This window comes from Condylura cristata, unplaced genomic scaffold, assembly GCF_000260355.1.
Source record: "Condylura cristata isolate star-nosed mole 26May11 unplaced genomic scaffold, ConCri1.0 scaffold00017, whole genome shotgun sequence".
Classification (NCBI taxonomy): Eukaryota; Metazoa; Chordata; class Mammalia; order Eulipotyphla; family Talpidae; genus Condylura; species Condylura cristata.
The window spans coordinates 39,640,168-39,666,999 of NW_004567118.1; the positions used below are offsets into that span (position 1 = coordinate 39,640,168).

Sequence of the window (26,832 nt, forward strand, 5' to 3'; positions counted from 1 at the left end):
AAAAAAAAAAAGAAAGATAAGAAAGATACCTGGAGCCTTCCCTATGTTGCCTCTGGACCTTGTGAACTTTGGTTGTTTAGTATAAATAACCTTCATTTCTTGTTTACACTCCCGTCAAGACTGTGAGCCCCTTGAATTCCTGGGCTGGGCCTTATTCATTACATTTCTCGAGTGCCAACATATTCCTAGAAAACAGGAGGCAATCTGCAGAGTCTGTTGATTCAACATGTTGGACAACTCATAACCCTTGAGACTGGTCGATATACCTGGACATGCTGACTGTTGGTAAACTCCTCCAGATATTAAGCTACACTATGTCTCTCTACAAACCGGAGCCCATTTCTATGCCCCACAGAAATGGGTGGTCCTGGCACAGTGTCCTGCTTCTCAAGGGGCATGCTGTCTGAGATCACTGGCCCCCAGGAGCAATGTGCTTGCCTCACTGCTTTGGGGAGAGCAAAGGCCCCTGTTTGTTTAAACCCAGCTCATTGTGGCAGCCTTGACTGCACAGAGCTCACTTGTGATTCATGTGAATGTCACTCGATCTCCCAGAGGTTCGCAGCCATAATTCAACATTTGTTAATAGCCACTTAAAATGTCCCTGAAATAGCTAAGAGTCCCAGGGGATGGCAGGTGTTCTGCTAAGAAATCATTCCAGGAAGGCAGGAGCAGCCTGGTCCCAAACTTTAGAAGACACAGCTACTTCTAGTCCATGGAGATACTTCCCTCCCATCAGCTGTCTTCTGGCCTCTGTGGAAAGAGGGAGGGATGTCTCCCAGGGCCACCAGAAATCCCCTCCATCCGGCCCTCCCTGGTAGTGCAACAGGTAAGGATGTAGCACTGCAAGTTAGCCACAGCCACTTCAATGCAAGTTCGATCCCCGGCCCCGGAGTTGACCCACATAGCACAACAGACCTCTCCTGACCTGCCCGAAGCCCCCCCCCTATAGTGTACTTTGTCCATCTGCCTGTTCTGCTGCCCACTCTGCCTCTGATGAATCCTCTCACCAGCCCTGCACCTCAGGCTTATAGCACATTTCTGTATGCATTATTAAAAAAATGTTTTTAAATGGAATAGCAGGGCAACTTAAAAAAATAAAAAATCCCCTCCATCATCAGGCAGACATGCTCAACCCCCTCCCAGAGGCTCCTCTCTGAAGAGAGGTCTCTGTCTTCATAACCAGTGAGAGAGAGGAAAAGACACAGAAATCCCAAGAGAAGTCCCCACAGGTCAAATAACAGGAAGGAGGAAACAAAAAAAACAGTACTGGATTAGACATCAAAAAGCCTGTGTGTAGGTGGAAATGGCAACAAGGAGAAGATACTCTGTCAGCAGAGGTCTGTGCCACATAGTGCGTATTTTTTCATCCTCACAAAATCAAATTAAATAACCTACTCAAGGTCATTCAATTAGTATACGATCATAGAATTTGCACCGAGGTAGCCTCACCCTGAGCCCCAGCTCTTAATCTCATGCCACACTACTTCTGCAAACGTGTCCATTAGAGCATACCTGGATTGGAAGTTCAAATTCATGGGCAGATTCAGAGGCAGGAGTTGAAACTCTCAATGCCAAGCTCTGGCCACCTGGTTCCTTAACACATCTGCTGCTCATAAAGCTGTCCTTCCCGCCACCCGGAGTCAGATTTAAAATGGGGAAGCAGGGATAGAAAGAGAGCAGCACAGACCACACACAGCGTGGAAACTGCTACTTATCCCCTCTGGTGGCCCCTGAGCCCGCCCTTGGCAACTTGGAGGCTTTCAAGTGTTGCCCTTGACTAGAAGAGACTTCCCCTGCTTCTCAACTTCCAGGAGGAGGGTGCTGTGGAGTTGCTGGGCCCCACCACCTGAACCTTCCTGAGCTGAAAGGTGGGGGAGGGGAATGGGAACAAGAATCAGATGCACGTGTGCAGGACTGGGGGCTAACAGACCCCAGGCATAGCTTCCAGAGATGTCCAGCTCCGGAAGGTGTGGACATCTGGACGGGGAGAAACCACGGCAGCAAGATGCAAAGTCGCTCTTTCCCTTAGAGGGGAGCGTTTAAATCCTAAATTTGGTACTCATGACCTGGCCTGGCTGGCATCCAGTCAAACAGGGATGACAGCCTCCCAGAAACACCTGCAATACTGTGCAGGCCCCTTCTCAGACAGCCATTCAACTCTCTAATTGTCCCTGGAAGGTCTTTCTCTGGACAGTTGGAATATTCTTTTGGTTCACTGCTGAAAGTTTCACTTGTATTTCCTCAACCCATGAAGTAACTACTATTCTTATTTAACAGATAAGGAGAGGGAGCTCTGGAGAGGGTCAAGTAATTGGTAAGAGGCCATTATTAAGATCTCCTTGTAATTCACAAAATGTGTGGATTCTGACACCAAATGTAGGTTTTGATCCCATTTCAAGCAATTCTGACACTCTCTACCTGGAATTAACACAGACCCCACAGGTGAAAGTCTCAATACCTTTTCACCTTCTCAGCCCTCTCAGGTGCCAGTCTCAAGTCTGGGCCACCTCTACTTCCTTCCATCCATGTGGTGGTAAATTAGGAGTTCCTGTGAGTACTTCCCCAGGTTAGGAAATCTACTAACATGGCTTGCAGAACTAAGGAAAGACTTACTTAGTTTTTCTGGTTTACTATGAAGAACACAAGGCAGGAATGGTCAAATGAGAGAGATGTAGAGGGCAAGGTACAGGGAGAGCCTCCCTTCCAGCACCTCCACGCACGCCAAGCTGGAGGCCTCCAAATCCTTCATGCAGAGCTGTGTGTGGAAATTCCAGAACATAGGCCGGATGGAGGAAATCAGGCCTCCTCCCCTCCAGGGGGTCCACAAACAGGGCAGAAAATTCTAGCCCAGTAATCATGAGGTTGATTCCTTAGGCAAACAGCCCCCATCCAGAAGCTATCTAGGGGCTCACACTCATTGGCATAAACTCAGTCTTAGGATGCATAACAAAAGATGTGCCTCCTGCCCCGCCCCCAGCCCTCAGGAAATGTCATGAGTATTTTTTTTTTTTTTAAAGCTCTCTTACCAGGCACAAGAAACTAAGGCCAAATCTGCATTTCTTTTTTTATCACATGTGGCTGGCATGGAGTCTGGATCCTTGCCCTGTTTGGCACAAAACACTAGCATCACACCAGTGGGCTAGCACACACCTCGCCGTGGCATTCAGGTGCCGGAGAGCCTCACCCATCCAACAGTGCCACAAGCCCTGCTTCTCCTGGACTTCCTTTCCCACCCCTGGGGGAAGGTCTATCTGGAGCCCTACCCAGCTCAGAATTACCTCTAAGCCATGTGTAACCTGGTGGACCCAGGAAAAGGGGCGGTTCCAGGTTCCCTGCCCCTCCCAGAAGGAGGTTAGAGCTGAGCAGAAAAGAGAAAACAGGAGTGGAGACTGAGGAGGAAGGAAGCAGGGTGGAGGCCAGAAGGAGACCTGAGGGGAGGGGAGGCACATGGAGCCATGCTTGTTTCTTGACACTGGACTGGTTGAAACAGATGTGGGTGAGAGACCCGTGGAGGGTTAACTATGGCAGCGTTTATCTTGACTTTGATTTTGCTCTTTTCTCCCCAGACTTGTCTGGCCATTTCTGCCCCTTTTTCATGGGTCCCAGCTTTTAGGGAAGGTGCTTTTAGGCTTGCGGTGGACATTCAGGCCTCACTTTGGGCCAATCCCTTTTGGATGGACTTTTACCCACGCGGGGATGGGCAACTTTGAGTGTTTGATTTAGAAACAATCTCCCTCATCAGAGCTGGGCCCGACTTGCTCTCTATATTTAGATCTACCCCCAAGAATGTATGACAAATTCCTCTGAGAACCGCTTCAATCTCACCGTGAGAGGCCAGGTCACTTACCAGCCACTCCAAGCCTCAGCTACCACCACCCACACAGTTCCTGCACTCTCTCCAGAGGAACTGAGAAATCTGCTCTTTTGTCTCCTCTCACAGCACTATTCTTACTCCAGGCTTCTGAAACACATAGTCGCAAGGCCGGGCACTGTTGGGAAGTTGGGTGGTTTTGCCGGCTGGCAATGCAGCTGGCCCCTATCATCTGTTCTCCCCAATGCCATCCGCCAATGGCCCTTGCCTCTGACCCAAATATCTATTCAGGGAAGAAATAAATCAAAGCTACTCAGAGTTGGAAGTAACTTTCGAGGTCATTAAATCCAGTGCTTTACCTGACATTGATCCACCTCCACAGTGCTGCTAATAAGCGATTGTGTAGCCTCAGCTAGAGTTGATGATGGGATACAGGTTCTCTAAACTCCCGGGACAGTTCCTTCCAATCAGTTGTGATTCACCCCTCTCCACTCCCACCTCCCCTCTGCTGCTGCTGTCTCTGCCTCTGGTCTCACACCATTCATTCCTTGTCTCAAGATGGCCTCCTAAGTGTTTAAAGACAGAAACCACCCTGCCTTGAGTCACCCACTCAAGGCTAAACAGTCTCTGGTCTTTGCTATGCTCCCCGTCACTCATGGTTTCTGTGACATATGAGGAGCTTCACCCCTGGTCAGCCATTCATCTCTCACTGCCTCCTGCTCTCTAGATAGGCCCGAACCACTGCCAACATCAAAGGCCTCCTCCTGGTGGCATGAAGCCAGACTGATGCGCATCCAGAAAGAAATGTCAGTGAAGGGGCGGGGGCTGCCGGGAGGGAAGTTTTCAGAGAGAGATGAACTGGGACATGATGAGAATACAAGTGCTTGTAAAGGTTTGAGTTAGAAGATGAGCAACTGAGGGCTTGCAGCAGCTGGAGAATAACAATAGTTCAGTTCTCGGGATATGGGCAGCTTTGCAAGGATGCTCTTAGGGCAGAAAGCTCCAGAGTGGAACAAATAGGCTGTGCCTACGGTAATGAATCCTAAGCAGAGAGATGCTCATTGGAATTATGAAAATTCTCCCTCGGAAATTGTTATAGGACGGTACTTGAGGACACAGATCAAGAAAGTTCAGGGTTTAAGAAACTCTGAAACACACATTTCCTTCTAAGCCAGAAGGAGGTTCTTATACCTAGGTGGTTCTCCATGCTTGTAAACAGATGGGGAAGGCAAACCAAACGGCTATGTAAATTGGCTTCCCCAGCAGAGCCTGAGTTGTGGTTTTTTGTCCAGATGATATATGAGGGAATGATCTCAGGAAGAGCCTAGAAGGGCATAAGGCATGCAGTTGGGGGCGGGGGCAGGGGCAGGGAGAAAACATCAGCAAAGATACGGTTTCAGAAGTGCAGTTCATTCTGATCCCTAAGATGCTCAGGTTTAAACTGTACCACTTTTGTTCTGTTTTGTTTTGTTTATTGCATTTATTATTACATTTTTCTTAAAAAAAGATTCATCCATTTATGCATTCAGAACTGGGGTACAAGCCAGAGGTACAGGGGCTGTGAAAGGATTCGCCAGGGACAGAGCGGGGAGCAGAACAGGCAGATCGACAAAGCACACTGCTGAGGGGAGCAGCAGGTCGGGCAGATAGGGTCTGCCGCGCCATGTGGGTCACCTACGGAGTGGGGGATCGAATTTGTACCAAAGCTGCTGCAGCTACTTTGCAGAGCTGCATCTTAACCCATTGCGCCACCAGGGAGGGCCCCTATTATTCCTTTTTTTTTTTTTTTTATCATTCTTCATTTTGTGCATTTTTTTTCAGCTGGGTTGTGATCCCTGTGGACTTCCCACTACCACTTCACCCATGTGCCATCACCATAGTCCCATACACGTTTCCACCCAAGTTTTATCCTTTTCCCCTCTCCACCCTACAGAATGTCTCTGGTTTATAGTTGCTCGTGGATTTTCATTTTTAATTTATTACATTTTTTTTTTTTTTTGTCCTGACCCGTTATGCTCCTGCTATAAGTGAAACTATCTGGTATTTTTCTTTTTCTTTTTGGCTTATTTCACTAAGCATGATACCTTCCACTTTTATTCCAACTTGAGGCAAGATGATTGGCATTTTGTACTCTGGTGTCATCAGTCACTGGCCACTGCTCGCCAGTGGCAGGGAGGTGCATGACTTCCCAGATTATCTACAGGAGTGGTGGCCAGCCAACTAAAGGGAATCCCCCACCACCACCATCCCCATTCCTGCGCAGATCCAAGCTGTCAGGAAGTGCATCCTCAGCAGCAGTGAAAAAGGTCTGGACAGCACAACATCTTCCACTGGCTCCCTTGCTAGTTCTTATTAGAGCCGGCTCACATGCAGCGCCAGTGTGACAAACTTGTAGTGACACCTATGACTGCAGCCAGACACATCACAACTCTTGGACAGAGTCTGAGATTGGGGTTCTCTGCCTCCCTTATCCCACTGTAGTCAACAATGCTCAATGTGTCAGGGAGCTTCTGCTTCCCCTATATAGAGCTCTCTAAATAAACAAATTAGGGGGTAAATATATCCGGACACAACATGGCATCAATTCCTCACCACCACCACCCAAGTTAATTTTGCCTTCAGCAAACCAACATGAGATCAGAAAATAAATTTTGCTTGTTCTTATTGTTTTAGAATTTTACAAGTTGGCAAGTTCTTGGGAATCACCTGGTTCAACCCTCTCATTATACAGAGGAGGAAACTGAGCACACAGAGGCTGATTACTTCACCCAAGGCTATGGAACTCAATAGCAGAGGTCAATGAAGCCAGGCAAATTTGTTCCTTCAAATTTTTCATGATTTATTTCTTCTGAGTATAAATTTCAATGCCCCCTGAGATAATCAAGGGAAAATGTACCTGAGTCATGAGCAAATAAGTTCTGGGATGTGGAAAGATGTTTTAGCATCCATTCTGATGCTTCTCAGAATGTAGTTCCCAAATAAAGCCTAACATAATAAATAGGATTCTACCACAGGCTTGAGATTTATCAACTAATGGAAATATATTCCTGAGTGTTGTAGGCACTAGCTTTCCCATAACCTCTAAACACAGTCAGTGTGGACTGATTTCAAGTCAGCTGCATGGGAGAAATGTGATATTTGGAATTTCAAACTTGCAAAAGTGAAGTAGGCCATTCACTTCAGGTTAAAATAGATCCCATGTCAAACGATCCTGCTGGTCAAGTCTGCTATTTCAGCTCTGCTCCATCAAACATAAACACTCAGGCAAGAAAAAAAGAAAGCACACAGCACCCAGGAGGTATGATTTTGATCTGATGGAGAGGATGGGATGTGCAGTACTTTGAACTACCAGGAATTACTCTATGGAGCAACACCTCGGCCTGCAAACTCATTGTTAAAAGCGACCAATTCAGTCTTTGGCTTTGGGGAGTTTCTTTTTCTTCTTCTTCTTTTTTTTTTTTTAATGGTAGCCCATTAAAGTAAGAGCCCAGCTCTTACTATAGAAATCTCTTGCAAAGTGGGATTCACCTAATAGAAAATGTTCAAGAACTCATTTCTACATTAGGAGACATTTAACAGGGTAATCCCTAGGGAAAGGGGAGATTCCAGGTTTCCTGCCCCATCCAAGGAAGGATGGAGCTGGGCAGCGAGAAGAAGCTAGAGAAAACTGGAGAAAGAAGGAAGGAGAATAAGAGCACTGGAGGAGGCACAGGGAGCAGAGAGAAGTAAAGAATCTGTGCTTGCTTTTCTGCCTTCCATTTGCACCAGAGACTTGGGGGACATGGAAGGAGACACTTACAAGAGACAGAGATGTAGGTGAGAGACCCATGGGGAAACTGAAATGGCAGCCTTTATCTTGACTTGGGTTTTGATCTTGATCCTTTCCTTCCAGACTTGCGGGCCCCTTCTGCCCCCTCCTATGGGTCCCCTCCAGAAGGTGCTTTAGACTCATGACAAGCTTTCAGGACTCAGTGGCCCTGCTTTGGGCCAATTTTGACTGGACATTCACCTACAAGGGGATCCTTGGGTGTTTAACTGGAAACTGTCTTAACTATATTCTTCTTTCCATTGCACACTAATTGTATTAAAGTTCCTTTCTATTGAAGGTGTTAGACACTAGAGTGTGGTTTGTGGATAGCAGAACCCATTTAGAACAGGCAGGTTTGGGGGTCACAGAGTACCCCTCACCCTGCCCTATAACAGAAGGGCTTTCTGGAGAGAGGAAAAGGAAACTACTTACTTACTATAGAAAGAAGGAAAGGAGGCAAGTCCCAATTCAGTAAGCTCCTTCCATCAGGAATTCTGCAGGTGTAAGCGCTCTCAGGACAGCAGCACACACATACACACTCATCCCTGGAGCAGCTAGGCCTTAGCTCAGTGGTCTATGCAATAGCTTCAGATTATTTTGTAAGCAGATGGCGTGAGTCATTATAAGAGTTCCCAGTCACTGTCCAACACCTTCATTCATCAGAGAGAATTCAATACACCCCTGAAAGTTTTGCTTCTGCAGAGCCACAACCTAAAGTCCTGCAAACCAGAAGTTGCCAACCAGAGAATGATGCTATGGGGAACTCATCACTCAATCTGGCAAAGGCAAATGCTTGCAAAATTCTGGGCATAAGAAGGAAAGAGCGCAATCACCTAATTTGCATTCAATGTAATGGAGATCATTCTGACATAAATGAACTTCACCAGTGGGAGTAATCAGGGTCTGCACCCGGTGATGAGACATGAAGGGATAGTTGTGCAAGAAAAGCCAGAGTTGGGAGTGGTCCAGGAGCAGGAACAGGCCTCAGTCAGTTTATAATCCAGTGTTGAAGAACATATCACTGGTTCATGCTAGCAAACATCCAGGAAACTGTGGGACGGGATGGCCTCAGGTAAAGGCACAGCTGAACAGCCACTACAGGGCCAGCAGAGGAGAGAGCCTGGTATACTGTTGCAAGCAGAAAATCAAAGGAGGCTGAGTTAAGAGGCGTAGTTACCACCACCTCTCGAATGATCCCTGGGTGTTTTGGAAGATAAGTTAAAACAGACCCTATACAAAGCACCAATGCTCAGGACATATCTTGGGATTTTACTTTTACTCTAAATGGACTTTTGAGGGAATCTCTGACACCCCAACATCCAAGGTCCAAGAAATATATGACAAGCTGGCTGTGACTGGAGTATATCCCATACGAGTTGTTTCCCATCACCCCCAAGTTGGGGTGCACAAACACACATATTACATGAACAAAAGGACTTACTCCCCAACGGCTAAACTGGACATGTAATTCTACCCAGATGCTACAATAGCATGGGTAGTGTTCTCTCCTTTATTCTCTCCCACACTTCCCAAGTTTTCGCCAAGGAGCATGAATGGTTTCTATAACCAAAAAGTGCATTATTAAAATAATCACAGTGATGGGCCAATGCGGGTAGAATCTGTCATAGGTGCCCTCTGAAAAGGGAGAAAGAACGGAAACTTTTCCGCTGTGTGTCAACTAAATGGTCATCTGTCATTCAAGAAAGTTCTAGCCCATGGAGCACACTCTGAAGACACATGTGGAGAGTTTACCATGAATTCAGTAGTTGAGTCCCAAGAATCTGAAGCTGGTAAAGACATCATTTCTTGCAGCGAGGAAAGACAGAAAAAAGCCACGTATGAAAATTATCAGAGCTTAAAGAATTATGGTATTAAGCCAAATAATCTCTAAGGTCCCTTTTAGCCTAAACACTTCATGATTCTAATGCAAGGAAAAGCATAATGACTCTTGTAACAGAGGAGGAAGCCAAAATGCTGCTTAGGAGACAGAGGAAGAAGAGATTAATTCAGTTTATGGTCAGGGGAAGGGGGATTGCCAATGGTTTCCTAGAGAAGGCTAATTTAGAGCTAGATTTTTTTTTTTTAAGATTTTTCTTACAGAACTGGGGTACAGGCCAGAGGTGTGGTGGTTGAGAGGCTTCACCAGAGATAGAATGGGGAGCGAAACAGGCAGATCGACAAAGTACACTGCTGAGGGAAGCAGCCAGCGGGTCAGAAGAGGTCTGCCACATCATTGTGGGTTAGCTCCCTGGCCAGGGATCAAACTCATGCTGCAGTGAGTTTGGAGAGCTTTAAAGCTGTGCTTTAACCTGCTGCACCACAAGGGAGAGCCCCCTAGAGCTGGATTTTAAAGGATGAGTAGGATTAAATCAATAGACAGGCCCTCCCTGGTGGCACAAGGGGTTAGAACGCAACACTGCAAGCTGGCCGCAGCCACTTCAGTGTGAGTTCAATCCCCTTACCCGGGAGGTGATCCACATGGCACGGCAGACCTCTCCTGACCCACCCGCTGATCCCCTCAGCTATGTACTTAATCGATCTGCCTTTTCTGCTCCCCACTCTGTCTCTGGTGAAGCCTCTTACCATCCCTGCACCTCTGACTTGTACCCCAATTCTGTATGAATAAATAAATAAATAGACATGTGAAGAGACGTGCACAGGTTAAAAAAGTAGTAAAGAATCCCAGCTCCATTCAGGAAAGAGCAAGCAGCTAATTAGCAAAGCTTCTCTGGGCAGGCACCCATGTTCAGAATGCTCTGTGCAGAGAATGTTTTCATGCGACACAATCCCTGCCTTCAACCCCCATCTAGAAAGGATGAGAAATGGGCTGTGCGTTCTCTGACGACAAGGATCTGATGTGTCTTTATTACTGCGATGAGGCAGGCACTCAACTTGATCAGCGAGGGCTGGAACACACCCGCTACATGACACGCAGTGAGAATACTCCAAGCCTGGCACACAGGTTCCCAGCCTCCCAGCAGGAGCTTCCTGGGGTGCATATAGGAACTGGAGAGGTGGGTGGGAAAGGATGTTTAGGCAGCAGAACTGACATGAACCAAATGACTGAGAGCAGTGAAAGATTAGCATATGTTGAGAACTTAGGCGCATTAAGAATCCCACTAACACAGCAGTTGCCTGTGTTCCAAAGTTGGGTGAGTCACCCTTCAGAAGGGTGGGAGAGCACTAATGCAGCCCTGTTAGTACCCCAGTGGGACACCTCGTAAAGCAAAGGCCTGCACGACACTAGGGCCGGCACCAGAAAGAACTTGGCTGCCTTCACCAAGCTGCCAGGCTGGTGAGCACAGCTCTGACGGCAGATGATGTAACGTGAACTCCCCCATGATGACTCAGCCAATCTATAGGGGACAGAGTTGGAATTCCAACCATGTGTCTCCCTGAAGCCCACCTTCTTCACATACCTGCCTCTCAGTAACCAGAAGAAACTCATGGTTAGTTATGACCTGCCAGCCTTGGGCCAAAAGTTCCAAGAAGGTGAGCTTCCTAAACTTTCACATCTCTAATGCTGTGTGGTGTTGAAAAATAAGATCCATGGAAGTGCTTTTAACAATTGAGGAGAGACTTTTCAATTAAAAAAAAAAAAAGTTTTTTCTCAAGAAATCTCTATCTTAAAGTACAAATATATGCAACTATGCAAATCGAGTTAAACATGCAAACTGAAGGGTCATTTGCACTCCTGAAGTTGGAGGCAGGTACCACAAGGTGATGAGTAGAGAGATAGTTTGACATGGTCACATGATGGTCCCAGACCAGACTTTGGCGTTGCCACCTGTCGGCAACAGTAGGCTGCTCAACCCAATGGTGACCTGCAATGTAAGAATCCACCTCTTAGAGAGGTTGGTGTTAATTAGGGCTCCACAAAAGAAAATAGCTGCCGACACCCCCCCCCACCCCTGGGTTATCTTTGCAGCATTGCTCATCAAGCCTGACCCCCACAGGAGGCTGCAAAGAGGGTGGATAGGCTGGGCAATAGCAACTCTCCTATGATAGGATCGTGATCATAACCTGCCTCATGGCTGCGAAGCTGTCAAAAAAGTACAAAGGGACTCTCACAAAGATTGCCTCACATGTTGCATCTTCCCCGTGTGGCCTCCATTGCTGTGATTTAGAACCCACTTTATGCACATGATGCATGATTAAGTGGAAGCCTAGGGCAGGTGCTACATACAATCAGGACAGTAAGCTAGAACATGATGGAATTGGAATTCAAATTCTATGTCTTTCTACTCCTAGTCTTAACCTCCAATCATCCAACATTATGGCCAGAACACTACCCTGTCCGGCCTTTCAGCCTCCTCTGTCCTTCCACTCTAGGTGGAGGGCTGAGGGGTTACCACCTAGTAAACACAATGGAATCAAGTATTTTTATAGGAAAGTACGTGCCCATTTGAAGTCACGTGGTTCGGGTCCCTGGCTATGAGAATACCTGCATGAGCAAGGAGCACACCTGTTTACCCGCCAATCGCAATTCCACACCTGGCTTCTTGGCGACTTTTCACCTCCACAAACTGCTTTTCTCTCTGCTAGAATCATGGCTCATTCACTAATTAAAGGGTATTACGCACTTCATTGCACACCGGCTAAGAACTTGGAATAAGAAAGCTTATGCAAAAACATTAGCTCCAGACATGTACTAGGTATGCTTTATAGAGAAAGCAAAACAGAAAAAGCCAGTCACCTGTGACATCTACTCCCTCACACTTAACTTCTCCATTAATTCAGCTACAGCACTTACAGAAAGAAGTCACTCAGCAGAGTACTCTAGAAATAATCCAGAGGAAAGGGCTACGCAGCAGAATGAAGGGAAGAGAGAGAGAGAGGCCAGTGAGCCAACTTCTCTGACAACCACCAGCAGGGCTCTCGGCTCTCTTCTGGGGTGGGGTTTCAAGGATTATGGGGTGGGGTTTCAAGGATAGGCACACCTCAACTCCAGGCCAAAAGGGACAGGGATACGAGGGGGGATGGGGAGGACGACCCCTCACTGCTGGGTCTTGGAACAAACTTGGCATCTTGCACTTCCTCCCTCCCCCTTATAGAGGGTCAGCAGGCTTCTTACTTTTATCAAAGAGTTTCAAAGATCAGCCCCCTGAACCCAGGTCTTCCTCTAGCTTCCCTGGAGGGGGTGCACCAGGATGCATTCTGACATTCCCTGAACAGCTTGAAGAGCCGTCCCTGCGGCTCTGTCCAGTGTCAGTCCTGGGGAGGTCGTACACTGAGTTAGCCCAAAGAGAGCTAATCCACCAGGTCAGTCTCGAACTTGATGATGACACCAGACAAGGACTTGCCACTTACTAAGTAATGAACCTGATTTGTCCACAGGTAACTTGACTATCTGAGAGACAATCTGGAGAGGTCAAAGGCTCAGGTTAGGTTTTAAGGCCTGATCTTTGGCCTCTTGAGACCCCCAGCAACTCAAACGACAGACCTAGTGCAAAGCAGCAGCCCAGAGTTAAAGAACCTTTGCTTCTGAATGGAAGTTGATCCTGAATGGAGAGAAAGACACTGGTTGGACATATGATTATGCAGACGCCTGAGAGCTCAGTCCAGGGTCTGCTCCTGACTGCATCTTCTCTCTGTGGCACCCTCTTTTTGCTGTGTTCCATGTGTGTTCAGGCAGACAGAGGAACAGCTGAGTGCATTTCCGAGCTGCATGGTGCAGTGGTGAAGCTGAGCGTTGCCACGGCACTGGTAAGCACGGTGGGATACAGGGATGGGTTCAGCCTCCAAGAATAAGGCATTTTCCCCATCTCTCCCCAGGTTGCCTAAGACATCATTCGTGTGTCATGTTTTAAGATCTTGTTTGCTCCATTCTGAAAGGTATCCAGCATTGCCGGTCCCTTCCCCCAGCTCGGACTGGCTTCCCCTTCAGCATACATACACTACTGCTGATTTTGTGCTCTTCTTCACAATGTTTAAAACAGGATAATACAAAACGGCTCCCCCAGGAAAAGGTACTATAGGATGTGAGAGGCAATGCCCCTGGCACTCTGGGCTTTTCCAGAATCAGAAACAGCCAACAGCAAGCACAGAGGCTGCCGACAGAGACTGGTTGTAGCATTAAAAGAAACTCCTCCGTGCAAGAGACTGGTAGGCAGGGATCTGAGAGCGGGCAGGGAAATGGATAAACCCTGTAAACAGTAGGGCATGTCTTAATTAGGCAGAGGGCTTCAGACAAGTGCTCACAGACTCTGATCCCTTTGCAACTGCTGCACCTGCCATCTGAACTTACAATTGCAATTCAGTTGAAGACTCTGGGACTCAAAAGCTCTTGATTCTCCCTAAGGCAGCTAGGGGAGAATCAGCTAGACCGACTAGGCTTCTGGAGGGTACCCCAACCCTGGTGACCCAGGCTTACCCAGAGGCACGGAGGTGTCTGCAGCTGCAGTCTGACCTGTTATGCCTAACAGCCCACTAACTGGGCTAACAGAGGTCCCTGGCAGCAGCTGCTCTATGGTCCTTTCTTTCTCTGCCCCTCCGGGAAGCCCCATCCCGAAGATGAACCACATCTCCCTCTGCTTTTCCTCATTACTCAGCTCCACACTCCTCCTCCAGGCTTTCCAATCCCACAGCTGCTTGCCCCCTCCCCATACCACTCCTCTCTCACCACGTTGTTAGCGATTGTACAGACAGCAAACCCTGCCTTTGAGTTTCAGCTGGAGCTCCCAGACAAGCCAGTCTGGACCGTTTCACCCTCACAGGCACCTACTGACCACGCTGTACATAGCCCTCCACCTGGACCCCCGTCTTTGGCCCAAGCGCCCTGGATATCTCTGCTTCCTAACCCCCCGCAGACCAGAGAGACCCAGGGTCCCCAGCCTCTCCTCCCCACCCAGAGCTCGGAACCCACACAAGTGACTTCCACACCTCTGCAGCAGCACCTGCTCCAGCAAAGTCACTTGAACCATCCAGGCTGCCGAGGGCCCCACACCCCCATCCTCTGGCAGCTTTAACTCCAGCCCAGCCCACAGGATGCAGTGCCTGATGCCACTTCCGAGTAGAGACAGAGAGAAAATGCTACCTCGTCAATGACAAGCTGTTCCAATCGCACTGCTCAGACACCAAGTGCCCTGGACCATGGACAACTCAGGCCTCCTTTCACTGGTCCGGGAGGATGCCACCTCGGCACTTCTGGAGAAGTGAGCCCCGCGCAAGCCCCCTGCTTACTCTTCACGTCTGACACACAACCATGCCCAGCAGACAACCTTCGACAACCAGTTCCAACAACTTGGCCAACTACCTGCGTGGCCTTCCCCTGAGGCATAGCTCCCTCTCTCCTGCTTCAAAGCACAGGAAGACCACGAATCAAGCAGGAGACCACCCGCGTGGCACTTCTCGAGAAAACCAAGCACAAGAGTGAAGCTGAAAGCCAAGTACTCACTGTGGTGAAGTCTTGGTGGCCACATTCCTGTCCTTTGAACTTGCAGTAGAGCATCATATCCTTCAGGTCATGGCCCACGCGATGCAAGAACTCCAGCATGCTGAACTGCTTGGGTTTATAGTGTTTGAAGTTGGCCTTCTGCCGCAGGGCCTCCAGCACCATGGGGTCAGCCAGGTGAGGGTCCGGGATCTGCAGGTTGACGTCCAGGAGGGCCAGCAGCTCCCCGGCGTGGTACAGGTCGTTGGTGGTGAGCCTGGAGAACCGGAAACCGTTGAGGTTGCAGAGGGTCACGGCAGGGAAGACGAGGCTTTGGGCCACCACCTCATCCACCTTAGTGACGTGCTGGTAGGAGAAGTAGTAGGACACCCTCTCTGAGCTCTCCACCAGCAGCAGGCCCAGCGAGCCCACGAAGGCCACGGCCCAAAGCACGCGCCGGATCGTCAGTGGCCCGTAGAGGAAGATGTGGCGGATTCCGTGCAGGGTGGAAGTGTTGGCGAAGATCTGGAGGCTAGAGGGCTGCAGGCTGCCCTCGCTGGGGCTCTCCTTGAGGTCCATGGGGACCCTGTGCAGTTCGGCAACTGGCTTCAGGTTGATCAAATTTCAGGGAAGAGTTCCCAGTCCTCAGGCTCTGAGTAAACCTTGACGTTCAAAGGAGAGAAGGCAAGACAAGCATCAGGCCGGGCGCAGTGAGTTTATCCAGAGAGCCCAGCCGCACGCTGACAGGGGTGAGTGTTTATATAAAACCCATTCAAACTCTAGCTCCTGATTTTTTCCAGGCGATAAGGAGGGCTGGTTTTATTTAGGGAGACACCAAGGTGATGTGGAAGAGATGTGGGTGGGAAGGGAGAGCTTAGCCAATGGAAATAAAGTCCTCCCCCCTACACACGCCACTAGAGACAAGATTAAAAGCGAGAGCGAGGGAGAAAATGCTTAAAACAAGTCGCTCGGCAGCTCGGAGCCTGTTAACCAGTGCATAATGCCCGGTGTTAAGCATCCTCGGGCTGTCAGGGCGGCCACGCTGATGCACTGCGGGCGGGCGCAGTGGCGGGGACACAGCTCACGCCGCGGCCGCTGCTCCGTTCCTCTCCCGGTGCTGCTTTGGACTCCGGATTCCGTTTCTCACCGCCGGCCTCCGTCCCTCCTCTCCGCCTCCTCCTCCAGGCCCCCTTTTTTGGGCAGAATTCCAAATGCCGGCGGCAGCGGCTAGCGCCTGGGAGAGGAGGCAGCGAGCTGGCTGCCGCGGAAAGCCGGGAGGCTGGGAAGGATATGGGGGTTCGACCCGGACTCGGCTCTTCCCTGCCTCCCCGGAAGAAAAGTGAGACCCCAGAATGTAAAGCAAGCGCCTCCCTCACCCCTCCTCCGCCAGGCTGTTGGGGGAAGGACTGGGCTGGGGAGAGAGAGCTGGCTGTGCCTAGGGACCCTGGAAAGTTTCTCTGTAGCCTTTTTTTGGAGAGAGCTACTGGGCGCCTCTCCCCAGACCAGACCTGGGAAAGAAGCCATGACTCCCGCCCCCCACAGACTGCTGGAAGGCTCCTGATCCTCTCCCCTGAGGCTGTGTGGCTGGTGGAGGGAGCATTGTTTTGGCCAGTGTGGCCACCAGCGTCACACTCTGCCTGGGGTCTCCAAAGAGGCTGAAATGGGGAGGGCCAGCAGTTTTTTCAACCCACAGTGCCCCTTGCCTTTGCTGCCAGCCTGGTGGGGGCGCACATTCCAGGGATGGAGGAGCACCTCAGGAGGCAGAAGAGTCAGCAGCCCCTAGGAAGCCCAGAGAAAGAGCAACAAGTAGCCAGCCCCCCTCCCACTGAGCAGTCAGGAGATTCTGTAAGCCAGAAAGAAAGACAGCTGGGGTTCCAGGTAGGGCTAACTGCATTGTGTGTGTGTGTGTGTGTGTGTGTTCTGCCCCAGGGTTCACCAGATGGAAGCACAGCTGGAACTCTAGGTGGGAACAAAGGACTGGGTTTTCAGTTGCCTACCTCCTTTTTCCTGAAAATCCACTGGAAATCTGTCCCTGCTAGCAGGTGGGTGTGGCTTGCCCCAGTGCCAGGGAGCTGATGACTGAAACCTATAGAATCAGTGATGCTAATTCCCCATCAGGAGGAAGGGGACAGAAAGCTCCAGTGGACAGTTCAATGCACACTCAAGTTAGGGCAGAGACACATGGCGGTGCATTTTGAGCCAACCCGCTGTCCCCAGGGCACACCATGTTTAAACACACTCTTTGGAAGTGTAGGGGATGTCTCTCCTGATTCGGCTGACTCTGAAATATTTCTCTACCCTATCTTACTTCTTGCTAAACCAGATCAAAACTGAAAACAGGGGCTGGAGGCACTCTGGCCACATGTAACCTTAAAATTGGTGATGTATTGGTCCCGGGAGCTTAAGAAACAGGAGCATGATGAGGGAGCGTGAAGGATGGTCACTGGTCAATCTCACACCTGTGCCTTCCCAGGGGCCAGGACCCCCACCTGTAAGGTTGCCAGAGAAGGCATAGAGTTTTCAAGATGGGACCAATATTAACTAAGATTCTATCATATGTCAGGACCTATGTGAGGTTGTCTTATCAGTTCATATAATGCATACAACTACCTTGACAGGTGTGGGTTGTTATTGCCCCTATAACACAGATAAGGCAACTGAGGCTCAGAATACATGTTTTGACCTAGTGGCATAGTCAGTAAGTGCCAGAGCTGGAACTTGAACTCAGGCATGGGTACCTCCAAAACATAGGTTCAAAGAGCATCTCCTTCCCAACTTTAGGTACAAGACAAACATTTCCACCAACCCCACCCCCATGCCAAACACACTCAAACTCACCATGTCAGCCTTCCACATGCATAAAGCAATCCTGCTCCTCCTCTCCACTGCACCCCATGCCCATGGTCCATTTTCTCACATCTCAAGCCACTTTAAGGGTAAGACTTCCCCTGTGAATCTCCCTAATCTTTGGCTCAGCAGTTTGCTTAACAAATGCTTTGAAGTTTAACTCTCTACCAAACACTACACTGGTTTGGGGAAACAAAGAGGAATGAAACATAGTTCTTACCCTTGATAATTCAGTGTTCCATGGAGGTGGAGGCAATGTCAGTTTCCAAATTGTCAGGTCAGCTGAGGGTCATATCCTCTCCATAACCTCCTCCACCATTCTGCCCCCATGTGCCCTGGTGACTGGCTCTTACAGTCTTGCATGCCCTCTTCCTCTGCAGGGTGCCCAGAGAGGTCAGCGCAGGGTTTTGCCAGCTTGAAGGTGGCTCCCTTTTGACAGCTGATTGCACTGCAATCAGATGCAACAGCATAGGTGCATTCAAGAGGAAACATAAAGATAATGGTTCCCAGAGTCATTTTTCCCAGCAGAGCCCCGTGATCAGACCCACTGATTTATATAGTCCCCTACATGGAGGGTTGGCTTGCTCAGGGGGTTCACTTGTATCCTTATGTGATTTAATGAAGGAGGCAGCTAGCAGACTCATCAGGTATGAACGTGAAACATTTGTGTTTGGATAATGGCACAGGTGTCTCTTTGTAAGGCAGTGATAATGTCCAAGACCATCTTATTTTAGAGACCAGGTTTTCTCATTAGAGTTATTCCAGTATGCAGTGAAGACAGGCTTTGTGGACTGTCGTTGAATTCTTGCTGGGCAAATTTAGTGAGGGCTTCTCTGTTTGCTATAATATCTTCGGGCAGGTGAGGGCACAGAGAAGGTGGCCAAATGATACCAGTGGGAAAATGAATGTGTGGCCTCAGCCTTGAGGAAAGGGAGGTAGTCTACATTAGGAACGTAATCAGATTAAGCCCTGCATCACGGCTGCCAGGAGGAGGTGTGAGAAGATGGGTGGGATGGGACAGGACAAGTGGGCTAGGATTGTGGTGTTTGTCAACAGGCCATAAGCTTGCAGCCAGCACTAAACAGGACAATAGTGGCTGTTGCCATCCAAGGACAGGACCCAGTAGAGGATTGGTGACAGTCTATGGGTTCTCCCCCATGCACTCAACTGCAAGACCACGCAGGCTCAGTAACAACAATGGGGCTTACGTAAAACAAAAGTTACTACGGTTAAACCGAAAGTCACTGAGGCCAGAAGTAGCCAGCTATCTGTAGGGTAACTGCGAGTTATCAGGTGTTTTACCAACCCCCGCCTCACATTAGCATCTGTGATGGACACCTGTGGTCTTAGATGCAGGCCTGGAGTGTGTAGTATGCATGGGTGAGTGGGTGCATCACTTAGATGCGGCTGCGCATCTAAGGGAGAAGCACAGAGGATGGGAGGCGGAAGGTTATCGTGTAGTGGGAAGCAGCCAAGAGACCACAGAGAACTCCAGAGAGTCCAGAAAGAGTAAAGATTCACTGCAGGCTGGGAGGCTTAGCAGCCTCTAGGCCCCGAGGCCTCCCTGCTTGCTCTGCACCCGGTTGCCTCGTTACAAATAACATTAAAAATAGAAATAACAGGCCCTCCCTGGTGGCACAGTGGGTTAAAGCACAGCACTAAGAAGCTAAAGCCACGTCAGCATGAGTTTGATCCCAGCCCCGGAGCTGACCCACATGGCGTGGCAGACCTCTCCTGGCCGGCCCACTGCTCCCCTCAGCAGTGTACTTCGTCGATCTACCTGTTCTGCTCCCCACTCTGTCTCTGGCGAATCCTCTCACCACCCCTGCACCTCTGACCTGTATCCCAGCTCTGTATGTATAAATCAATAAATATTTAAAAAATAGAAATACCATTAGAAGCCTGAAAAAGTCAGTTTGCCCCATCCATAGAGAACCTGCTCTGTGCCTTGCTGGCACTTCACTGTCTCACCCAGGCAGCATCCATGGTGTCCAGAACTCCAAAGGAAAGCCCGTTCCCTCCAGATGGCACTGTCTGGTCACTGGGGCCTGAAGCTCCTAGCACACTTGTAGCAGGCAGCAAGGCCAGAGGCCAACTCACTGCAGCTGGAGGTGCTCCCAGGTGCAGCCACTGAGATGAAGCTCCAGCAGCCCACAGCCACAGTCTGAAACCAGAATGGACAGCACTGTGCTGAACCAGGCAGCGTTGGAGGCAGCAGCCATGGGAGGCTGAGCCTGATGAGACCAGGCCGGCGGCCTTTGGTGCTTTTTTCAGGTGGTAGAAGCAGCAAGACCAGAAAAAGGTGTAGCCACCCAGTTACTCTGAAGCCCTGAGGCTTCTCTCCTAGGAGGTTGGCTTCTGAATGCTTGTCCGTTCTTTGTTGAGAGGCCAAGCACAAAATGGTACTCAGAGTGTGGAGGCTAAGAGCTCTCAAGCTGGCTCCTGCCCTGCCTTGTAGCTTCTTTCGGGGTCCCACCCCCTAGTTGGTACTTGACTGGACCATTTTCAATTCACAGTGACCGACTGGACCATTTGGGGACCAATCAGCCCATCTGTTGTCCAAAATATAAGTAATATGCTAGTGAGCACTTTTGGCTTATTTAGCTCACACCTCGTCGGTCCATTCTATGATCCCAGCGCAGGAGACAGGCAGGAGCAGACCTCCATTTAGTGTCCTGCAGCTTCCACTGGGTGCTGCCCAAAGCCAGAAGGTCCAGCCTTCAGTGGGAGACCTCTGCTTAGGCTCTGGGCTCAAAACCCACTAGCCCCTGGGGAGGGTCCCACAGGCAGCAACTTCTGATGCAGGCAGGATAAACTCCACGTTTTTCCACTGGCTTAGGCGTCAGTGGGAAAATGCCAGTCTTGTCCAGCTGTTGACGCTGCAGGGCCCCCATTTCAAAACGAGGGAATATTTAGAAACCTCTCTTGGAGGGTGAGGGCTAATATTATTGTCCCTTTTCCAATGCCCCCACTTGGAACTCCATGGATGCCCCAGACTCTTTGAATAGTTGTTTTGGGTGTTATTTGGAACACATGGGACACAGTGCCACAGCATTAACCTAGTATCTGTGTTTAAGGGCAATTCAGCATCTGTGACAATACACCATCCCATCTGTGTGCTCCTAGTCTTCTGAATCTACTCAAGGGTTTGCTGCTCAAGTTCCTACCAGGGAGTAGGTAGGGTCAGAGCATTATGATCCGAGATATGGAAACGGGATTGCCTTACAGAAGAATCCAAAAGTCCTTCCGTGTACTCTTGGCTTTCCAATGTCCAAGCTATAAGGTAAACAGCCCAACTATCTGTGCAAAGGGTTGACGGCCAGGGCTCATGGGGGAATCACCGGCCAAATCCCCCAGAGTTTGAACTCAGTGGCTGTAGTTCACTCTAGTTTCCAGGAGTCAGTAGGAATTTCCCCCAACCCTGCAGACAGGCCTTAGGGGTTGCCATAGGAATGTGGACAAGGGACCTTAGGGGATCTACATACCTCACAGAGCCTAGAGTCACAGCATTTTTGGAAATAGTCGGTGGGGACAGGGTGCTTTGGCTGCCAGCAGGCTGTCCATTAGTCATAGTGGGAACTGGAGACGTAGCAGAGATGAGTGGATAGAACATTTCTCAGACCTCTAGAAAAGCCAAAGATCATTAAGAATTTCTTTAGAATATGTTTATAGAGAAGCTGGTCCAAGACATCAACGGATCTTAAAACACATGGTAAAACAGGATCATTGGTGACTGTGGACCTATTTAACCTAAATGACAAGGACTCCAAAGACAAATCTACAGGGTTACCTGGTTACAAAAAACTCAGCTCAGTTAACAGAGAAAACTGAGTTTTCCTAATTAATCAAAGATCTGCTAAAGGCAACCTAGAGCACAAGAAATCATTTTGATAAAACAGAATCTTTGTTTTCTAGGTAGATGACCTTAAAAATAAGGAAAAACCTTTCCCAGTCTTACCTCGAACTGACTAGTAAGTCTGAGAAAACTTCGTCCTTCCAGAAAATTAAGTTTTGGTCTTATATAAGTAATCTATGCATATTAAAATTACTTTTTTTCTTTAAGTCGATTTAATAGAGTTTTTTTTTTTTTTTACAAATTAATTTTGGCAATACCCTCAGGGGGTAGAAAAACAATTAGCAGTATGATTTATATACAAACATCAGACATTCCAGGATCTTTAAAAATGCTGTTGTGGTATTCAGTTGGTTAAAAGTTCTCCTCTTGGATCAAATTTACAAACCATACTCACTTAGCACCTGTGATTATGTGGAGGGATGTAGGGGTTGGTTAAGGTTGAGTGTATTAGTCTTGGACTTTCAGAAATGTCCCTAATGGTATGTAATTGTGGTCTTTTGATGAAGGCAAGATGTTAAATGTCTGACTAAATAGTAGAGAACATTCTAGATAACTTCACTTGCAAAGCAGTCCATTTAACCCCCTGTTAGTATTACATGCCCATAGTTTTGCTCTGGTGAATTTATTCATTTTTGAATAAATTATGAATGCATGATAGATTCAGTTTCTCTGACATTGAGGCTGCATTACTGAGAGGCGAGGAGGAAGACCCCTTTCCAACTCTGGGGAGCCTGAGTCTGGCACAGAGCCTGGAGCTCTGAGCCCAAGAAGGTAAGAGGCTCAAAGTACAGCCTCCTAAAATCGTGACCATCTAGAGATCTACAATCAGCTTGAATTGCTACTTAATTTGCTATTTAACATGTGCCAGCTCCGTGCTTGCTACCTGTATTCCCTGATTGAAAATAATAATAATAATAGACATTATTTTCTAATATTCAGATGGTATTATTTCCAACTCAGAAGGCCTCAATGTACAACTTTCCTCCTGGCTTGTCTGCCATAAAGAAAATTACAGATTCACCCTTGTCAAAACTAGTGTTTTCTGATGTTGACTATTTTATAAATAAAAGCCCCCTAGAACAATGATTCCCATTTAGTTACTTCAGTGTAACTAGATAATACTTTGTCATGAAGGCTATACCTGGAAGGAATGTAAGTAAAGTGAGACAATGAATGCAAACCTTATTGAGATTTTTATTTACATTGCTTTATTTTTCTCTTCCAGGAGAAAACTACAGAAGCCTATGCACACAGAGTATACTTCAGGGCTTCAGGGCCAGTAGATCTGCGTCTCGGAATGGATTTAACTTGCTGTGTGGCCCTTAGAAAGCCAGGTGCCATCTCTGGGCTATTACCTCATTTGAGCTATATCAAGGAGGCTGAGGCCGCCTCCTGAATCAGCTTTCTAAGTGGCTGCAGTTTGACATGAGCCTTGACCAAATCATAAATGCCTAGCTAATGGGATAAAAATGAGTTAGATTCTGGGATTCTGATCATTAACCCCATGTCACCATCTGCTGGAGCAGGATGATGACAGAGCCAGGTGAATTCAAATCACCCAACACTTGTTATACATGCAGAATCCTGCTCCACACCCCCTCCCATCCCTTGAGCCCCACTGAATCAGAATCTCTAGGCCTGGGGCCTGGAAGGTCTCCTTCCTCTGGGGGGTAATGGAGGGCAAAATAGTACCCCACAAGTGGCACATCAGGAGTGCTTCCTATCTGTCAGGCATGCCACGCTGCTTCCAGGAGTTGGGTATTTGCATATCCCTCTGCCTGGAAAGATCCAAGATCCCCATGACTGCTTCACCTCAGAGAGCCGTGACTGGCCTCCCCATCTTCTCCCCAGTCACTCTCCCGTCAAATGTTTCTTTTCTCCTCAGCACTTGTCATCTGAAATTTCCTCATCTCATTGGGAATTAATTTTCTATTAATCTCCTCACCTCCACCCTATGGGCACAGGCCGTGCCTAGCATGTTGGAGATAGTACCCCAACATGGAGCACAGGGAGATGCTCAGAATGGAGGAATTTGTGAATAAATGAACACTAAATGAATTTCTTTATTTCTGACTCTGAGTCTACTTCCTTGAGATGAAACATGGGGACCCTCTTCTAACCCCAGGGAAGTTAGGACTTGTGCTAAGCTGACTCCTGAGGAGGGAAGGGGCATCTCCTGCCTCCCGATCCTGGCCTGTGTGTCTCCAGCACCAGGAAGACTTCAAGGGAAGCAGACACCCCAGATGCAGCAGAGTGCTGTGTATCCTGGGGGGAACCTACCTTCAGAGGCTGTGGACCAAGTGCTCCCTAACCTGGTGCTCTATAATACAAGGGTGCCAGTGAAAGTGAAGTCAGGTGAGAACTCTACCTGCTACCTACCCCATTAGTCTTAGTCTGTCTTCACTCTTCCTGCCTTTCAATGTCCAGTTGACCTTGACACTTCCATATAAGCGTCTCTTTCCTAACCTGCTAAGATAATGGTGTCATTAAAAAAATAATAACTTCAACAGTAGCTTTCAATAAATGCTTCGTAGTATGAAATCAGAAAGTCAACTCACAAGAGGCCCTTCAGACTCTCCCTTACCATCATTTTTTTTTTTTTTTTCGAGAACCCAAAATTAGTTTGTAATATGAGTACTTGCCTTTTGGGGCAGAACCAGAGCTTCTAACTTCCTTTTATTTTGTTTACTTTCAATGAGACCTAAGGACCTATTGCCTGCTATTTGTATTTTGTGACTTCTTTCCCTCTCTTCTGCTGATTTTAATTCATTAACCCCCTAGCTCTTTCATGAAAGAAGGCCTTCGGGCTTGAGCCACCACTGTTGAAAGGCTGACCCCTGACCAAACTGCTTGTACCCTAAGACCCCTTCACTCAGCCCTCAGTTTAAGACACAGGTCTCTCCCACATAGAGGAAGCAGGCCTATTTCAGATCCACCCAGAATAAAAGAGTACCCAGGCAGGGAGGCCTAGAGTTCTGTGTATATTTCACACCATATACCTTCTCCTCAGGGCTGTGAGTGTCCACTGTACCACCTCTCCCCATCCAACCTCTGCTTTTTGGTCTCCTCCACATAGTCTCTAGTTGGTGTTTTTGTCTTTCTGCATCCTCTCAGAGTCTGCCTCTGTCCCTCTTTCTCCTGGGAAAACTGTTCTCTGTCTTACAAGCCCTGGAGCTAAGTCCCTTACATGAAAGGATGGAGGAACAGAGAGGCCCTGGGGTGAACACACCAGACAAGCTTTCAACAAAAACTTTATTAGAACCACCTTGGCCATAGGTGCTTGGCAGCCTGGGAAGAGCCCCAGCTGAAGGGGAGGGAATTGGACTGAAGAAGTTCCTGGCTCCTTTATGTGCGGAACTTCCTCTCCCCCTGGTGGTGACAAAGACTGCTGATATTCCAGAACAAGTCCCCAGCATGCAGTAATGCTTCACAGCACCTGGGGAACTTGGGAAGCTCCACACGCTCCTTCACTCATCAACCCTCTCCCACCTACCCACCTACCTCCCTTCCGCAATGCCCCCCTTTACCACGTCCCCCTCACTGTTCACCTCTCTCACTGGCTCTTTTAAAGGTGCTCCCATGTATATGGAACTGAGTTTAGGTCTCTTGGGTACCTGTTCACATCTGGTGACTTTTCTATCTCTCCTCTATCGATGTTAAGCCGATGTATTAACTCCCTAGCTCTTCCATAAAACTATATGAAATAACAGTAATGAATAGGAATGAGAAAGAGCAAGACAGCTGAGGAAAATAACATGTTTATGCTCATGTTTCTCTCGTTTTGCCTCCTTCTCGCATCCCAGCATACTCTCATTACACAGATTTTCACGGGTCCAGCTCCAGGGGGGGCACTATTGATGTCATCTTTTGAGTTCAGGGTCCTTGGGTTCACTCTGGGAAAGGTGTCACCAGAGCTCCCCTTTCAGGGGCACATGGTGAGATTCTTTATGAGACAGAGACTCAGTTATATTTAAAGTGGAAGTTTATTAGAAAGAGACTGGAGAGGGAAAGACATTTGCATAGGTGCAAGAGCTGCCCTGAAAGGGACAGGTTTGCAGGGAAAGAGACCTGCATGGTTGCAGGCAGGCGGTCCCAGGAGAGCGTCCTCCCCTGAGGGAGGTCAGTGCAGAGAAGTCCCAGCATGGCACAAGTCACAAGCCCTGCAGGAGGCTGCTGCCCTGCAGAGGGAGAGAGCTGGTGGAAAGGAGCACCTGCTTAGGCACAGGGGGGCAGAGAAGCGGCTGCCCTGTGCTGGTGGACAGACTGCCCTGATAGAGACAGCCTCTCCCTGGGAGGGGCTCACTCCTTGGGAGCCTGGGTTTGTTGGCTTGGAGTAGAATCTGAGAGAACTGGAAATTCCCTAGTGAGCTTCATCTCTATCTCCATGTCCTTGTCTTCACCTGGGCGCCAGGTATCCGGGCTTTGGTGCCTGAGGACCTTGATGTTATGTCTGTCTCAGTGGCTGCACTAGCTCCTTCTACCTATCCCCTTTGTGTGGCTCAGTGTTGTGATACCTCTCCTGCATTCTTTCCTCCATCACTACCAGCACTAAATAAGATGTGCAAAGCATAGGCCCCGCTCGCATGGAAATGTTCATCTCAGGTGAACACCGGTCATGCTTTTATATGAGCAGCTCTTGACATGAAGCTCTTGTGCAGGCATTAGTCTCTTTGAATTTCATAAACAGAGGAGACACAAGTGTTTCTGTGAGTCTCAGAGAATTAAGAGATCTAAGGAGACAATAGCAGGATCTGGGACTCAAATCCTGGTTTCCTGATTCCAGATCTCTGCTCCTGTCCCCTGCCATAATTCACATCAGGTTTTCTCGGCAAAGGAGTGGAGTGGCAAGGCCCCCTGGGTCGTGACAACCAAAACTGGCTCTTGGGGAAAGAAAATCAATGTGGGCTGGAGAAAGCAGAGAAATTTGAGGAAGGATGGCTCGGAGGGAGCCTGGAGGAAGCTACAGGTCTTGGCCAGAGGCCATACCCAGGTCATCCTTTCAGACCCTATGTCCTTGGGTGTGTCATTCAAAGAGCTGTGATTTGCAAGAGTACAGTGGAAGCACTGACCACAGGGCAGTATATTTTTCTGCTGTCTCTGTGTATGTAAATATGAACGCATATGTATTTGTGTTTCCC

At 48.6% G+C, this 26,832-nt stretch overlaps 1 protein-coding gene and 1 long non-coding RNA gene across 4 annotated transcripts in view; one reads left to right on the forward strand and one right to left on the reverse strand.

Moving 5' to 3' along the window:
- The window catches only part of ASIC2 (acid sensing (proton gated) ion channel 2), a 1,021,853-nt gene extending 1,005,801 nt beyond the window's left edge, over positions 1-16,052 (reverse strand). Inside the window, exon 1 of one of the 2 annotated variants that reach the window (XM_012726276.1) lies at positions 15,016-16,052. In XM_012726276.1, the coding sequence (XP_012581730.1) occupies positions 15,016-15,570 (555 nt within the window). In that variant the 5' untranslated portion in view covers positions 15,571-16,052. The remainder of the gene's footprint in view (positions 1-15,015) is intronic. The other variant, XM_004684896.2, reaches the window with a different exon arrangement.
- Positions 15,676-23,725, forward strand: LOC105853772. 2 transcript variants are annotated; one of them, XR_001145538.1, is made up of 4 exons: positions 15,676-15,740; positions 20,916-21,121; positions 21,754-21,809; positions 22,920-23,725. It is a non-coding gene; the product is annotated as an uncharacterized LOC105853772 (long non-coding RNA). The 2 variants fall into 2 exon arrangements; XR_001145537.1 differs by lacking the exon at positions 22,920-23,725 and having other exon boundaries at positions 21,754-21,890.
- Positions 23,726-26,832: the final 3,107 nt, after the last annotated feature.